We start from the raw sequence: 16,922 nt of genomic DNA, 5'->3' as shown, positions 1-16,922 counted from the left end.
TCTCTCTCTCTCTCTCTCTCTCTCTCTCTCTCTCTCTCTCTCTCTCTCTCTCTCTCTCTCTCTCTCTCTCTCTCTCTCTCTCTCTTTCTCTTTCTCTCTCTTTCTTTCTTTCTTTCTCTCTCTTCATATGTAAGTATCTATCTGTATCTATCTATACAGAAAAACATATATAAGTATATATATATACATATATATACAGACATACATACATACACACTTAGAAAGGCAAAAAATATTGCCCCTTAGACATTGAAGTAATTTGTCGTTTCTGAACCAATGCTTGTTCTACAATGAGACTACTTTTTATGTCTTTAAATTTCATTTAAATTTTCATGGTATAATGGAAAGAGCAAAATATCTTCATACAGAACATCTCTACCAGTTTAATAATTGTATGACTTTAAGTAAGTCACCTGACCTCTGTCTGAGACTCAGCTTCCTCATCTGTAAAATGGGACTTATATTTGTAATACTTCTCTTGTGGAGAAACTAAGGATTCATTGATGTGTTTAAAGTGTTTTGTAATGGTAAATTACCTTATAAATGTGTGTTTCTAACATGTATTTTATGAAAAATCCTCTAGACTATACGTATTTCTTCTGACTAATTTAGTTCTATCTCCTTCTCTTTGTGACTTAGTGAACAGTGATGTGGGTGACTCAGTAAGATGCTACAGGAATATTTTTTGTGTGTAACACAAGGAGAAATCATGTTCCTAGAAATATCAATGATAAAGTCAGAATAACATTCCTTTCTATTTCAATTTAAGAACTGGTGCTGTTATAATGGCTGAATTACTGATTGTATTACAAGTGCATAAAAATGGTTTTAAACATTTTGTTGTAGTAACACGTATTTATCAACTGTAGTCATCACAAAGTTAATCTTGAGTATCTTGAAAGGCAATTTACCTTTTCTTAGCACCATGCATAGGTGCTCGAAGGAATAGAAAAGAGGCTTCCAACACTCCCTGACTATACCTCTCCAATTTTATCTCCCACTCTTCTCTATGGTAAATCTCTTTGTTCATTAGTCTCCTTACACCATGAACAAACAATTTTGCTTTTATTGGAATATTAATGCATTTATTTTTATCCCCTGCCACTTTTATCTGCAATGGCTTCCCCTCTTTCCTACAGATATCCCAAACATACTCAGACTTCCAGGCCTAGGTCAAGTCCAACTTCCTGCATGAAATCCTCTTTAACTCATTAAGATTTCATTCTCTCCTGAGTTCCTATTATACATATAATGTTAGAAAATACATAATGTTGTACATATACTTTTAGATTATATGTACAATATCCTAGTTTTATATTATATATGTTAGAAATAATAAATTTCTTCATATAAATCACTGCTTTTTCACATATTTTACTTTTCTCTTTCCAATCAGACTGTAAGATCCTTGAAGGCAGAGATTATGTTTCTTCTTTCTCTTTATAATCTATAAGACCAGCATGATGCTAAGTACATAAGAGGCACTAAATTCTTTGTGATTTTAAGTTATTCAAAAAGCTTGTAATAAACTTAGGGAGATGAATAATATGCATCAAAGAATTAGAAAACAATAAAAAGTATATAATTTGCATTTTACTGTTTAATACTGACTGGATAAGCAAGAGATTTGCTCAGAGGGCTTGGATAAGTCAACAACTCTATCCCTCCCAATAAGTTAGAGGTCCACTAAGACTTAACACTGGCCTTGCCATTCCCTCCTAGCATCCTCCAAATCTAACCTCTATGATCTATGGTACATAACAGTTCCTTCTCACCTTCTGGTATACCCTAAGGACTTGGGTCTTGCCATCCACTCCTCTCTGAACTCTTGGGATTTCCAGTACTTTCGATCAGCCTTGTAGCAGAATGCTCTTTAGTATGTTGCTTCCCTCAGACTGTAAAATCCTTGACAGAAGTGACTCTCAGTTTTTCTATTTGTATCATCATCACTTAGCAAAGCAGTTGGCACATAGAGAACTACTTTTTTTTAATTCAAAAAACCTTTACTTTGGCACTCTTCCATTTGGCCCTAAATTTTGGTTCAGTCTGAAATATAAACTCCACATGTTTAATTTTGATCACCATGATCGTACCATATGCCACCCTTGGATGAATGTTCCTTTCTTATGTTGAAATTTTGATTTTGTTATTAAAATAATGAGTTTTCTAGTACAGGTGTGTTTTTCAGTCCATAAGTTCCTTTCATAATATTAATGCCTTAAAAATAGGTATCAATCATATAGTGTTTCAAGAGTTGCAATGTACTTTACATGTGTTATTTCATTTGATCCTCACAGTAACAATGTCATGAAGAGGCTATTATATAAATGTCAAATCAACTATTCAGTATATCCTATGGAAAAAAGCCATATCACCTGTAGAAAATTAATGTCTGGCTCTAAGTTGTGGATTAGCTATTTGATCCTTCCTAGTCCTCCCCTGTAATCTACTGTAGTCTCAATGGACCATTTACCTTCTAAGATGAAGCAAGAAAATATGGACATCAGGAGGTCTATGGGTCTATTCAATTTCTGACACCAATTCTGCACAGAATTAGTTTATATTTATTATCCATATTTCTATGTCCAGGGTGAAAAGAACTGAATAACTGTTCAAAGATAAAACTATTCAGAACATCAGGCCAATATTTTGAATGCTGAAGATTACCTGGAGTTGTAGTCTAGGTAGCTCAAAATTTCTCTATACAATTATTTAACCTTTTCCTTTCCCTTAGAATGGGTAAGTCAACCTATAAATAACATCTATCAATTTACAACTTATAGAACTAGATATTTGGAGAGTGAGAAACCCACCATAAGGTGAAGGAATGGTTCTGGCTTTCTTTTTCAGTTTGGGAGGTCATAGTTTGGGGAGACATTGGGAAAGGACAGCTAGATTAAAAATGAGAACAGCCAAAACATGGATAGGATGAGGTCTGCTCTCCAACAGAAGTCAAACTAAGTAAGTCTTACTTGATAGTCTATCTAAGTAGTATTAGCTAGATCAGTTGTCTCTGAAGTGGGGGTTAAGGCATGACCCCCAGTGATAACCAAGCACAGTATGAAAAGATGAGTACACATCATACCTTGCTCATGATATCCTTGTCTGTGATTGGCCATCATGGGCAAGGTATTATATGATGTGCATTCATCTTCCCACATTATGATTGGTTATACCTTAAGGTCATGTTACATCACCCCCTTTATCCAATCCATTAACAAAGAGGGCCTCCAGGGCTATGCAGATTCCCAATTTTTCCCCCTTTGTGTTCCATCTTGATCCCTCAAGGAAGATATACTAACTTTAACCCAGCAATAGGTGCACAATAGATTTAGGTGCACAAGTAATATTTTAACCCCCCTACACACACATACACACACACACACACAAACACACACAATCACCTTGTAGCAGTAGGGTGAGAGGTAGGGTCTGCACCCCAGGACAGTGGCTGCCCTTTCCACCTTTTTTTCTTGATGGAACAGAGAGAGCTACATTGGTTGAGGATGCACAGAGAGCTTGTGATTGGCATTACAGATCTCATTACATTATATTTCCAACGAAACTCATACCCATTCTGAACTTCCATATTTTTGTCTAGGCCCCATTTTCCTTCCAATATCCTAGGGCCTAATCTAAACCTTAACTTCTATTATGCACTCAACTAAAACTCTTCTCTTCAAAGTTACAAATGATCTCTTCAAGTTATGTTCTCAGTCCTCATCTTTCTTGCCCTCTCTGCAGCATTTGACACTATTTACTACCTTCTGGATAGATACTTTCCTCTCCTCTCTGGATTGCTCAAAACAGTGTAAGTGTGCCAGATATAAAATTGTCTCTACATACTTAAAGAAGTTGAAGCAGAATTTTCTACTTTGTCTAAAAATCTTCCAAACGAAGAATTTGAATGGGTTTTAAAGTCATTTATATTGAAGAAAAACAAATGCTCCCAAGAACTAGTTAGCATCAAGAAAGATAAAAATTTGTCAGCCAATTCAACAAAAATCCTATGAATAACTGGTGGATGAGACAAAAAAAATTGAGTACCATGACTTAATAAGGAAAGACTATGAAACAATTCTATCATTTGGATCTTCATATCTCTGTGAGGTATCTATTTGAGTTATGACATGAAAACCAATTATTAAGACAAATTAGAGCTAGACCTTTAAATTATTGTATAGCAAAGTATTAAACTAAGATTTTTCTTAAATGAAGCACATTAATCACATTGATATCACAAAATATCATTATTAATATTTTAGAAAACAAAGCATTTTGCAATGTTAATAAAATATTATTTTGGAATATCATTTCATTCCTTTAAATTTCCATTTTGTGTAACTTTTATAATGTACAGAATTATTAGTACACTGGCACATGATTATAGCTTGTGATAAGAATATACACATATACATTTGGGGTATGTGTTAAAAAATTTTTTACTGATGGAATACTCTATCAAAAAAAAGGTCAGACACCAATAAAGTAGGATGTTTCCTATTATCCTGTTATTCTTGTATCATATAATTTGTCTAATAGTTAGCTGATATGCCTGTCTTATCTCCCTATCAGGGTCTATATCATATAGGGACTATGATATTTTAGAAAGAATACTTGATTTGAAGTCAGGAAATTATGAGATCTATTCTTAATACTACAGTTTTTTTACCCATGTTACTATAAGCAAATCATTTAATATCTCTCAGCCTTGGTTTCCTATTCTGTAGAGTAAACACAGTAAAAAAAAAAGTAGCTGTGATGAAAATATTTGTAAATTGTAAAGCACTATATAAATGTAAGCCACTATGCATCTTTCTATCTTCTTTGATCAGCATAATGTCTTATACACAGTAGGTATTCAAATACTTGTTGGATTTTAAAATACATATTAAATGAGGACTAATTCTGATTTAGGTATCCTGACTATATTCCAACTGCCTATTTAGCTCTGTTGATAAGGAAACCAGCATTTTCATTTATTCCCAGAGACAAAAATCATGGACCTTCTTGCTATAAATATAATAGATTTTAGAATTTAACCTTTTTTTATTTCACTTCATAAATATTTCCTGGGGTTTCCAAACAATTCATTTTATATAACAAAACTAACTAAAATTGTGAACCTGGCACAGATGCTATCTTTAAGGAGGCTGGGTTTGGCCTATGATCTCCATTCCCTTTGTGTGTCAATATCTTAATGATGTTCTGATAGGTGCCCTAGGTCAATAATAGGATCATCAATTTAGAGCTGGAAAAGACTTTCTAAATCATCTAGTCCAACCCCCTCTTCTTACAAATGAGGAAACTGAGGCCAAGAAAGATTCAATGAGTTGCTCAGAGACATTGAGGTAGTATCAGTGCCAAGATTTGAACCCAGTACTTCTAACTCTAAATCCCTTGTTCTAAGGCCACTCTTCCCCTCGTGACATATTTCCCTCTCTCTTTTTTTTAATCTCTTGAGATTATAACCTCCTAAACTTAGAGCAGGAAAGCAACTCAGAGGCCACTGATTCTAACCCATCAAGGTTAAGTGAGTTGTCTAGGAATGCACAAGTCTAACACAGAATTTGAACTAACAAATCCCTGACTCTCTTCCCAGATCTCTATCCATACCACAATCTGCTTGCCTCAGGCCTATATGGTAGTGTTTTTAAAAATATGTGTTGAACTGAATGAGGATTGTTCTTCCTTACTGCATTTATCTAGGAGGTATCATAGACTCTAGATCTGGGACCACTCTGATGGGTAGATCTTTTCATCCAAAGCCTTCACCACCACCACTACCACCCCTACCCCCATTTTTCAGGTAAGGACACTAAAACAAGAAAAGGTAAAAATAATTTGCCTAGAGTCATGTAACTAGTAAGGGCAAAGTTAGTAGGAAAAACCTGCTCTTAGGGATTCAAATCCAATACTCTAGCCATACTTTGGAATAGTACTGTCTTCATATTAAAAATCAGTACAATGAGAAATGAAGGAGAAATCTTCAAAATGACACTCTAATTATGGGTTTATTTTTGGTCTATAAAGGAATTCCCCACATGTGCAATATTCTAATAATCTGGAATGCCTAAAACAAAGCTTACCAGAACATGAGAATGTTTCAGCATCACATTTTAAACACTACTCATAAGCCCTACAAAAGCCCTACAAACTGAGTAGAGTCACTTACATTCCATGATGGTTGTAATTAAATGGGTTTCTCTTGAAAGGGACATTCTCATTATAACTAAAGGCCACTTTGAACTAAATTGAAATGGAAAGAAGGAGCATAGATTAGTTGCAGGTAACAAGCAGTTATTTCTAGGGAGGCATAAAATGACAAACGTGTTAACAATTATATTTTATAACCCTGCATTCTACAGATTTTATAGTATTTTATTATACCAGGAGCTTCTATGGAAGTTGTGACTACCATACAGTGCACTGATGATTATTCATATATTTAAAAAGAGAAGTAATCCACCAAACACAGCTGACTGAAAAATTTGCAGAAATTAACATAGCCAAAAGCTGAATGGCCACATTTTCTATTGACACAACCTCAAAGGCATTCTCTGCTGGTGAGAAATAGAGTGAGTTTCTTAAATTTCTCTGCTTTCCATTTTGCTTTTATGTTCACTTTAAATGAACAGCCCTTTTTCTTTTTGCATCTACTATTGTATCATCACCCAGGAATATGAATGTAGGCTGAAATCTTCACAGAGTCGATCTGAAAAGCTTAGTCTTGCTTACAAAGACAGTGTGAGATTGCTTTGTGTCATACTTAGAGCAAGTTGTAAGCTAATGCAGCTATATCAACATAAGACTACTAACTTACATGATTGACTTTCACCAAGGAAAGAAAAGGCTGTTCTCAAACAGACTGTTATTGCCTCAATGGAAGGGGGAAAAAAATCAATGAAAGCAAAATGAACAAGAGATTTTGTCTGAGTTGCAGTTAATACCACTGAAGAGCTATGGATATTAAAAGGTCAACAAATAAATTAGTCAGAGTGTTATGAAATGAATGATTTGGCTTATAATTTTATTGAGTGAAAATTGTTCGCTGCCTATTAGACCAGGTAATTTTTATCTGTGGTGCCTCAATTACTGTTCCGTAAGCAATAATATAGTTGTAAGAGCTGCTGGTTCGATCGAGTGACCTCTGAGAAGCTGGCTAGGACAGCTGACTTTACTATGATGGATCACCAGTCTTGATCTCCAAGAGGTGCCAAGCCTTCCCTTCCTGCAAGGGGATCTCATAAAAGAAACATTATGGCTTGATTCATTTTACCAAAAGAGTTGGCTTTTCAAATGTCAGCAGTTAAGTATAGGTTGTAAAACTAGGTGTTCCTGAAAAGAATTATGACAATGGCTTTTTTGGGGGGGAGGGGGGTGCTTCTACTGTTCCATTTCCTAAATGGCATCATTATCATTGGTAAATGAAAGCCTGAGGTAGATTCCTCCCCCATGCCACACAAATACGTATACACAAAGGTGTACTTGGCCTGCTCAGGGTCACAAGGAGGAATCTGGTGAAATGTAATTATATTGTCCAACTTCATCAACCTGGTTGAAGGTCAAAGCTCAAGGGTACTGCTTATACTTATCCTTCTGAATGTTTTTGTATCTCATGTCTCTGAGTCAGTTATGGGTCTCCAATGAAAGAAAAACAGAAGGTACAAGGCCTTAATCATACTCAAGATATGGTACAATAAGAGAATACCAGAGTTGTAAGGGACCATAGAGATCACTGAATCCAAACCCTTTATTTCACAGAGGAAGCCCCTACAGTTCAAAGATCCACGGTCCCAGTGGGTTAGTGACAGAAACTGGGACTAGATCCTAGAAGTCCCAACTCAGTGCTTTTCCTACTATGTCACACAACATCTCTGGATATTCAAATATTTGACTTTTTTTAAACCTTTTTTAAACAGATCTGTCTTCTGGGATTTGAATAAAGGTTGTCAGTACTGAAGTACTATGTTGCTCAAGCTTAGGATAGTGAACTAAGAGTGAAGACCACCTACCCTAAGCTCTTTGAGTTTTGCTTTCTTGAACTAAAAATGGTGAATTGCTCCATCAAATGAGCATTTTATTATCTATTATCTATCAATGGTGCATTTTATTATTCTTACATCTATAAAGCCTGAATTTTCTTCTGTGTATGTTCTTTGTTATTGCTTCTAAATCATCATTAATTGTATTAAGTGTTCCTGTATGCAGAGTGCTACATACACACACACACACACACACACACACACACTTTTTCACGTAAGGAACTTCTGCTAAAACAAGAAGTATTTGTGTAGAAAAAACTCTACTGCTGGGATAATTGGACTGCTGACTCCATCTTCTGATTGTCCACAACCAAATCAAAGAAAAGGATTATCTCCAAACACTCCTCCATTTTCTAAATTACACCACCACTGGAATTCAATAATAATAGGAGGGGAAGAGGAAAAGTGAAGTTTCTTTTGCAAAATTATATGTTCTTAGAGCTTTATCTAAGATTTACATTCTTAGACTTCGATGAAGATTCATGGTAACTGAAAAGTGGTTCTCTTTTTTTGGTCCAAAATTAGATATTTTAGGACAAAATAAAAGAGAATATCTAAAGAAGAAGTATATACCACAAGGTACTTGAAGCAAACATGTCACTACCACTGGGCACTGAATTTAGCCGTTTTATGGCAGCCTGAAGAAAATACATTGAGTTGTACAACTTTTATCTTCTCATAGGAGAAAGCACAGATTGACAATTTTCTTTGGAAGTTCATTTAATTCACACAGGAATTTTTCATAAAACATGCTCTCCCCTTTGCTTTCATCTCTTTGGGCTAGGCCTCAAGTGTATCTCCTGTCCAATGTTTGAATATTCTTATCTAATTAAAGAAAAAAAACATAGGGTTCTACATCTTCTTGAATCTAAGCGGCCTCTGATTCTTTTCTGGAACCCATAAGCACCATAAGTTGCGAATGGCATGTTCTTCTGCTGATGGTACTGTGGTTATACAACATTTTCTTGCTTTTGTTTTCACTATGTCACTGCCAATCTGAACTACTGATAGTTCTTGCATAGAAGACAAAAACAATAAAGGAATAATTAGGCTGCACTGTACATCGCTAACTGTTTTATTTTGCCCCAACACTGCATTTGTGATAAATCGCCAAGCCCCAGTGGTCTTGAGAGAAGGTGGCTTTCAGTTTCCTCTCCTTCACTGAGCAAAGGAGTTGTGTGTGACTCCCGTCTGAATTTCAATTTTGTAAGTATACAGTCGAACTGAATAATATTTGGCACAATGCAGGGTACAACTGAGCCACTAAATGGCTGATTTACTAAATTATTATTAGATGAGCCCTTGCTGTTCCAAATGAAAGTGCAGTCACTGTCTTCCTTCATGGTGTGTTCAAATTGTTCTGTGTTTAAATATTCAGCATGAGGCTAATGTGAACTGATGAACTGAGACTATAAACATTCACTTTCAATACAGATAGAGAGACAGAGATGCAACATATCATGGGGCCTGTGGAGGTGAAAATGATTTATATTTGAGGATGTTGCTGCCTACTTCCATTACTTTAAGGTACTCTTAATTAGCACGGTGTTTGAAATGACTAATTTTGAAATGTGGGCAAAACAGCCTCGTGGCTATAGAGACTGGGGAACGCCAGAGAAGGAGAGGCTGGCCTCATTTCTCCAGGTTTCCATTTTATTCCCATGCCAACACCAATCACTTTATTGCCAAAGCTGGAATATCAGTCTACCACTGTACAGGGAGGTGAAATGAGAGAGCTGTCTGACCATTACCCAGCCCATGCCCTTAAACAGACCTAGGGGAAAAATACAAGCCTCTACTCCCTCTTCTCCATGGGTCAACACCATGGTTCCTTTACTGCCACCTGCTGGAGCTGACAGTAACCCTTTGTCATTTCCAAAGACCAAGCCCCATCGCTTAGAGGGCAGTTACAGGCAACCACTTAAAATACTGTGATCACTTACAGTAGATTAGAATTTTTTATTGGTACTGTGTTGCCATAACAACATAAAGACAGCAGATGACTTAAGCTAAGCTTGCAAAGCAAAAGGCTGCTCATCTGGCAGTTAAAATGAATACAGTTCACTTCACAAGTTTCCCATATGGACCCTTAGTGTATGGTAATGAGGAGACCATATGGTGAGAGAAAAAATGCATAGAGAACAATTGTGTTCTACTGGCTGAGTGAACTGAGTAGAAGTCATGAGAAAGACTGAATGAGATATTCTGGCGTGCTCTTTAGCTCAAGGTTTGGGGTTTGTTTGGGAGTGATTTTTTTTTCTTTTGCTTTGGAGGTTTTTTTTTTCTTTAGTTTGTTTTAATTTTTTTTCAACTGGGTTCTTCTTTTATCTTAACCCACTCCCTTAATATGTCGAACAAAGAAATGACAAACATGTTGCAAATTTTGCACCGTCGCTCATCATAAACTGTCAGCGTTGTTTGCAAATCAGACTTGCAAGATCTTTTTAAATGTGTTATTCTTAAAAGGCAACGGTACTAAGTTTTTAGACAAAGTGCAGGAAAATTTAAGCACTTCTGACAAGCAGAAACATTAACAGTAATCATTTTTTTTAAAAAACACTCGCATCTTTTGCCTCTGTGTTTAGCTGTAAATAACGTGAAAATGTATAAAAGCTTTAAAGTAAAAGAAATGCAATAAATACTTTTTATTATGTTCCCTAAAGGATAAAAAATGCACTAAGCTACCTATGTGCTTGATCTATATATACGCATATAGAGATAGGTAGCTACTATTCTGCTTGCTACTAGCCAAACCTCAAACCTGGTAGGACAGCTTGCTAAAGGCTGTAAAGTCAATTCTGTACTACACATGCTTCATAAAAGATGAATATAAATGCATTAGTTAGATACGGTGAGCTAAATTAGAAGGTCAGGCAGGGCTGGAAGGGCTGAAAAATCACACAACCAATGACTGTAATTACTCTTTTTTTAAGTCTATTAAGTGGTGTTGTTCTATCAAGGCTCTGGGGTATAGGACATGAGGTACAAGATAAAGTAATGTGTATTTATTACTCCCACAGGATCAATTTACTAGATATTTTCAGCCCCATAAAGCAAAATACACAAATACAGCCTTTGTTACTTTTCCTCAAACTGCTTTATTTTCTTTAAAAGAGTGACTGCTCCTCGAAAGAAATATGTTTACCATGTTGAATTCTTCCCCATACAACCTCCTCTACCCCCATCTGAACCCCTCCCTGTGGTGAAATAGGGGAGAGATAATGAGACTATGTTAAGTAGGGTGAGGCCTAGAGGGAATGGGTCAGAGAGGAGAGGAGCTGATGGTACTCTGCTGTCCTCATCCTTGCAGAGGAGAGCTGAAGAAACTGCCTGGTAATCAGCCAAGGAGAGAGAAAGGAGGTAAAAAAAATGAACTCCCTCCCCTCCTCAAGTCACCACTTACAGATTCCACTTCAGCTGGGGATCCTTAAGCTCAGGACCTCTGCAGAAATGCTGAGAGACTCACTTACAAAGATAACTCACTGAAAGGGCATAGGGATACTGGCCGTCTTCAGGAAAAAAAAAAATGACGGCTCCTTGCCAAATTGCAAGGGATCACCACATGTCCTTCAGCTGTTTGACACTGCACAGTTTCTGAGAACCCTCCCTCCAGACCTCTACCATCACCACAGGGTGTGACGTATATCCAACTTTCCCCTTGAAGTTGATCACATACCCCTCTCCCTCATGCTAGGTAGGAATTTGGTGACTAGAGGAAGCCTGCTTATGAAAAGCTAAAATGACTGGAATGATTTCTAAGCTCTGTCCTAATCTTGTGTGTGTGTGTGTGTGTGTGTGTGTGTGTGTGTGTGTGTGTGTGTGTAAAATCATACTCTCTACCTAGGCCTAGCATAATTATACCATCTTCTTTGGAGATGTACAACAGATTTTTTTTTTTTAGGATGGCTTCTAAAGAGTCAAACCTTTTATGTGAGAAAGTAATTATAGCTTTTTCATCTATAAAATGGAGATAATGATATCTCCCCTTCTTTGAAATAATTTAATAAATCATTTGAAAAAGTATCAAATACTGCATGAAGATGTTATAAGGGTGAACATAGGATCACAATTTGGAGCCGAAAAGGACCTTAGAGACCACTGAATATAACCTCCTTATTTTCGGATGAAGAAAGTGAGTTTTAGAGAGACATGTTTAAAGTGGACTATGAACCTCATTGGAATCTTCCTGTTTCAAATCTAATGCTCTCTTCACTGTTCTATGAAGCCTTCATTGATGATGGGGAGTTGGCTTGCTGATGTATAATTTTAGCTATTACCTTAATAAAATAGGGGTGAATCTGCTATCACTGGTGCCTAAATGAGTTTGCCACAAATTTTAGATTTTCAAATCTATTTCTAACTACTGAAACACACTTACTTTCCATATACTGACAGTTACCATGAATGTGACTGTTCTGGAAGGCTGAGGTTGAGTTCATTCTTAAAATAATAGCAAAAAATGTATGATAAAGGTATAAACTTCTTGAATCTCCCCAGATTCTTAATGATTGCCCCAATCACTGCTTATTTGTTCTTCTCTCAAATGTTACAGTCAATATTTTTTTTGATGGGGTAGTATAGCCTCTTGTTAAAAAACCCTAATTATTTAAAAGGCTTTATATGAGCTGCAATGTGCCTTCAATTTTTATACTCAAAACTTTGTATCCAGAGCTAAACTTCTACAGCCTCTAATGCAAAAAACACAAGTTCTACATTCTATTACAGAAAACTGAGAGTCTTATCATAATGACATTTTAATTATTTAAAAACCCCCCACAATATCCAAAGCCCATAATCCGTTTACTGCCCTTATTTTGATTTAGGAATAAGGAAAGTCATTCCCCCTGGCCTAGGTGCTTCTCATTGATTTCACATACCTTCACCAGCAAACTCAATTATTTTCCATTTAGCCTGGAAGAGGAGGAGGCAATTTAAAGTAAGTAAAAGATCCAATCCTTGATTTTGAGGTTTTAGAGTATATTCATGTGATTCCATGACAGCTATAATTTACATAAACTAGTGTCACCATACAATCCTGGCTTATGGAAGCTTAATCATCTCTGAGTGCAGCCACACCATTTTAATTAAATCTGACGGGCTAATAAAAATCCTAGAGTGGACATTAGGCCCTACCTAGAAAAAAAATCATAACTATCAGACAAGAGCCTCTTCTGAAATGTAAATAAATGGGAGTTTGGATTAGATGGCTTATGAGAACTCTTACAGCTCTGGATTTGTGATCCTAAGATATAGTTTTCATTTGATTAGCTGTACACCACTGGGGCAAATATGAAAGCTTTTGGATCACCATAATGTAAGATAAATTATCTTAATTTCCCCCATAAGATATCTGAAAACGTTAAGAGTACGTTATGGCCAGACAGAGCTAAAGATAAATGTCCCCACTGCATGTCTGAGCAATGGAGAAAAGACTGTCATTCATTACTATAAATTAGATTATTTAAATGTTCACTAAGAATGTCAGAAAGAGGTAAGGGTAGGAGGAAGAATCATAAAAAAGAAGAACTTTCCTAAAAGAAAAGTTGTGACTAAACTGACAGATCAAAATTAGGACTTTCTCAAGCAAAAAAATGCTTTCAAAGAGTTCCACCAAAGTGAAGAGAACTGAGTCCTTGAGAGAACAAGTAAAATGCCTGTCTCACTGGTCAAACACGGTCTTCCTTCTAGAAGGACAACATCCTTCAGGGGCAGAAGAGGTATCTGACCTTTGTGGTCCTTTTCCCCAAGAATGTCCAGCACTCAAGGAAGGCAACGAGTCTTGAGAACAGTACGATATTAGAACATCAGAATGGAATAGAAACATTTGAAAGATTCCTAAACTAACAGACTTAGTTATAGCTGAATGCTTCCAATTTCCTTTTTTTTTCATCTGTTTCTGAAATGGGCTGACATAGCTGAGATACAACTTATCCAGGAAATGGAAAGAAAACTTTAATTTGACTTAAACTGCAGTTCCTATCTAATTTCTGCATGGTTTAGTAATGGAAATTTTACTTTGAAGTCACAGGTTTGGTATATGTTCAAAAATTTGGAACTAGAATGATTCTTGAGAATCATTTAGTCTAACTCTTTCAAACTGAGGTACAGAGTATATAAACTGGTACATTTATCCCTTTCCATTGGGTCCTATCACTGATAACTTAGATGCTATTTTATGAAGACCAAAAGAGATTAGTGTCTATACAAGTTCATTACATGTCATATTTTCCATTGGTTTTTTTCATGTTTGTCTTGTCTGTACAACTGGAAAGGAAAGGCACTATGTCCCCTTTCTATAAGGTAGTGTGTGTGTGTGTGTGTGTGTGTGTGTGTGCATGTTAGATACTGTTTAGTCAATGCTCAATAACTACTTGTGAACTGGAGGGCGTGATAGTATGAGAAGACAGTGAAAAGATGTCAAGCCTGACATAGTCATTTCTGGTCTCCTGGTCTTTCTCATGCAAAGGTTTTTCTACTGTATACAGTGAGTAGATTGTGAGCTCCTGGTAAGAGGCCGAACCATTGTATTTTTTTTTTATATACTACAATAAAGTGGCACATAGTGCTTGGCACAGAATAAAAGCATGTTAAATACTTCTTGCTTGGCTCTTATAAACAAATTGACATCAATGGTGAATTTCACCTTGAACAGTCCACATTCTGACATATCATAAGTGAAACACTAGAAGGTATCCTGACCTTTGGCAAGCGCTCAGGGTCACCAGGGTGCCGGGGAATGACCTTCTGTAACCTCTGGAAACCATAATCAATGGTGGGTTCATTGAGAGCTGCAAGAGAGAAATCACAATTAGAGGACGTGCAGAAAAACAAAGCACTTGGTTTTCTGACCTGACAATGTGGGGACAACAATGGCAGCTAAAAATCCTGGCTGGTTCTTTTGATCTTAGATGAGCCCCTAGCATCAAGGCTGAGTTCAAAGACAGTTTGAGGTGAGATGTGAGGATTTGGCTTAATCAGATACTAAACCCCACCTGCTCCAGTGTATATGATGGCGTTTCTGCAAGTGCAGGGACTTTGTAAATAATGCTAGAATTAGACAATTGTTTATCTGCAAAATCCAAGGCAAGAATTATTTGATAAAATACTTAGCACCCCTTTCCCCCAACATTTTCACATTCTGGGAAAAGCCCTTTTTGATTAGAAGCTATATGCCAAATGCAAAAGAATCATTCATGTTGCTAGGTATTGTTAAAGTATCGGATATAAAACCCTCCTATGCACTGTAAGGACAGATTTTTTATTGAACCACAAGCTTGCTATGGTTTTGTCATTTAGGGAAAAACAATCCAACCTCTGCTAAAAGCCACAGTTTATATACTCTAAATCCTCTATTTATTATATAAAATGTTTAATAGTCTCTTTGAGTGGAGGCTGATTCTCAAGAAATTCAGAGTAGTCAGACTTGATGTTAGCTTGCTAAATGGAACAATGGGCTTTGTTCTAACCATATCGACTGCTAGACATTCAGCCTTGGTGCATCTCCAAAGAGCACCTCATCTTGGTACCCCCACCCCATAACTAGTTTGAACGTCAAGCTGACCTGACCCACTTGGAGACTCCCATTATTTATATGGACAAAGGATAGGATTCCACTTGAACCACTTAAGCCCCTTGGCTGGGAAAAAGTGTGAGCTCCATAGCCTTCTCATACCCCATAAAGTAAAAATGGTTTCTTTTTTTCCTCTCACAAAACTTTTAAAATTATAACCAAAGCAATCAGCATGGTGTTTTTTCATGCTGAATATAGAGGCGCTATTTGTGTTCTTGACATCCATCTATACATTAAAAACAAGTTACTATATGCTGTACTTAAAATGCATTTCCATTAACCTAAATTTTAAAAGTACTATTGAAAGTACTACCAACTTTAAAAACTGTATTAAATTCAAATAGGTCCCAAGGCTAATGGAAGCAATTTGTATACCAACCCAAACTGACTGGCCCACTTTTCAAAATACAGGTATGATAATCTTGTGGTTTTAAAAGGACATTTAAATTGAAAGACTGTGAATTTAGTACATAATTATACCAATAGAACCCTTTAACTTGTCAACTTGTAAATCTAAAAGGCTATCAATCATTTCTAAAGAGGAAATAAACCTTAAAATTCCTTGATTGACAGTGCTTACTTTTTATGTAAAAAAAAAAAAAAAAAAAAGGAAAGAAAAAAAGGCTGCGTAAAGTGGTCAGAAATCCATTTACAAAAGTACATTGTTTTACATAGGTGAGTAAAAAGCCAGTAATTACACCTCCAAAAGACACATAAATCAGAGTAAGTACTTTTTCTTCACTTATATATTTTAAGTTGGAGTGAACTTCAGATAACTTTTTGTTAAAAAGATTTTTTCAAATGTGATGCTTATTGAAATTGTTAATAGAGTAGCATTTTCATTTAAGATAATGTAATCATTTTTGCAAATATGAGATTTAGCCATTTTCCCACCTTCCAAACAGTAAACTTTCAACCTGTCTCTTGTGGAAATTAACTAAAATTACACCCAGGTGTACCAAATCTGTCTATCTATAAGAGTGTATGAGTTAAGGCACAATATTTATTATTCCTACCATTTTATGAATTACTTTCTAAACCCTTGAGGAGGATTTTTTTTTCAAATTAGACTTGCAGAGAAAAAGCCATGGAGCTCTTTATGCAGCAAAGCTGTTACTCGTAAAATCGTCGGCATTTAATCAAGGAATACACAAGCTTGATGGAAATGAGCACCCAGGTGTAAGTTATTTTCCTGTTTCCACCACTATAAGCTAATTGCCAACAAAATACATCTTATATTTTTAGCAAAACATTTGAACTGTCTGTATAATAGTTTTAGTAATTAAATTGATCATTTTAATAAAGAC

The 16,922-nt window shown here is 36.0% G+C and overlaps 1 protein-coding gene across 5 annotated transcripts in view; it reads right to left on the bottom strand.

Annotated features, from left to right (window-relative positions):
- EBF1 (EBF transcription factor 1) overlaps positions 1–16,922 on the bottom strand; it is a 461,328-nt gene that overhangs the window by 23,781 nt on the left and 420,625 nt on the right. For all 5 annotated transcript variants that reach the window (XM_069102477.1, XM_069102478.1, XM_069102479.1 and 2 more), the window contains one exon: positions 14,745–14,833. In XM_069102477.1, the coding sequence (XP_068958578.1) occupies positions 14,745–14,833 (89 nt within the window). The remainder of the gene's footprint in view (positions 1–14,744; positions 14,834–16,922) is intronic.

The sequence above is a fragment of the Petaurus breviceps genome, unplaced genomic scaffold, assembly GCF_028583685.1.
Source record: "Petaurus breviceps papuanus isolate PSGF00001 unplaced genomic scaffold, PetGlider_PUasm1.0 551, whole genome shotgun sequence".
NCBI lineage: Eukaryota > Metazoa > Chordata > Mammalia > Diprotodontia > Petauridae > Petaurus > Petaurus breviceps.
Note: the sequence above shows the minus strand (reverse complement) of the source record. Positions and strands in the feature narration are given on the sequence as shown.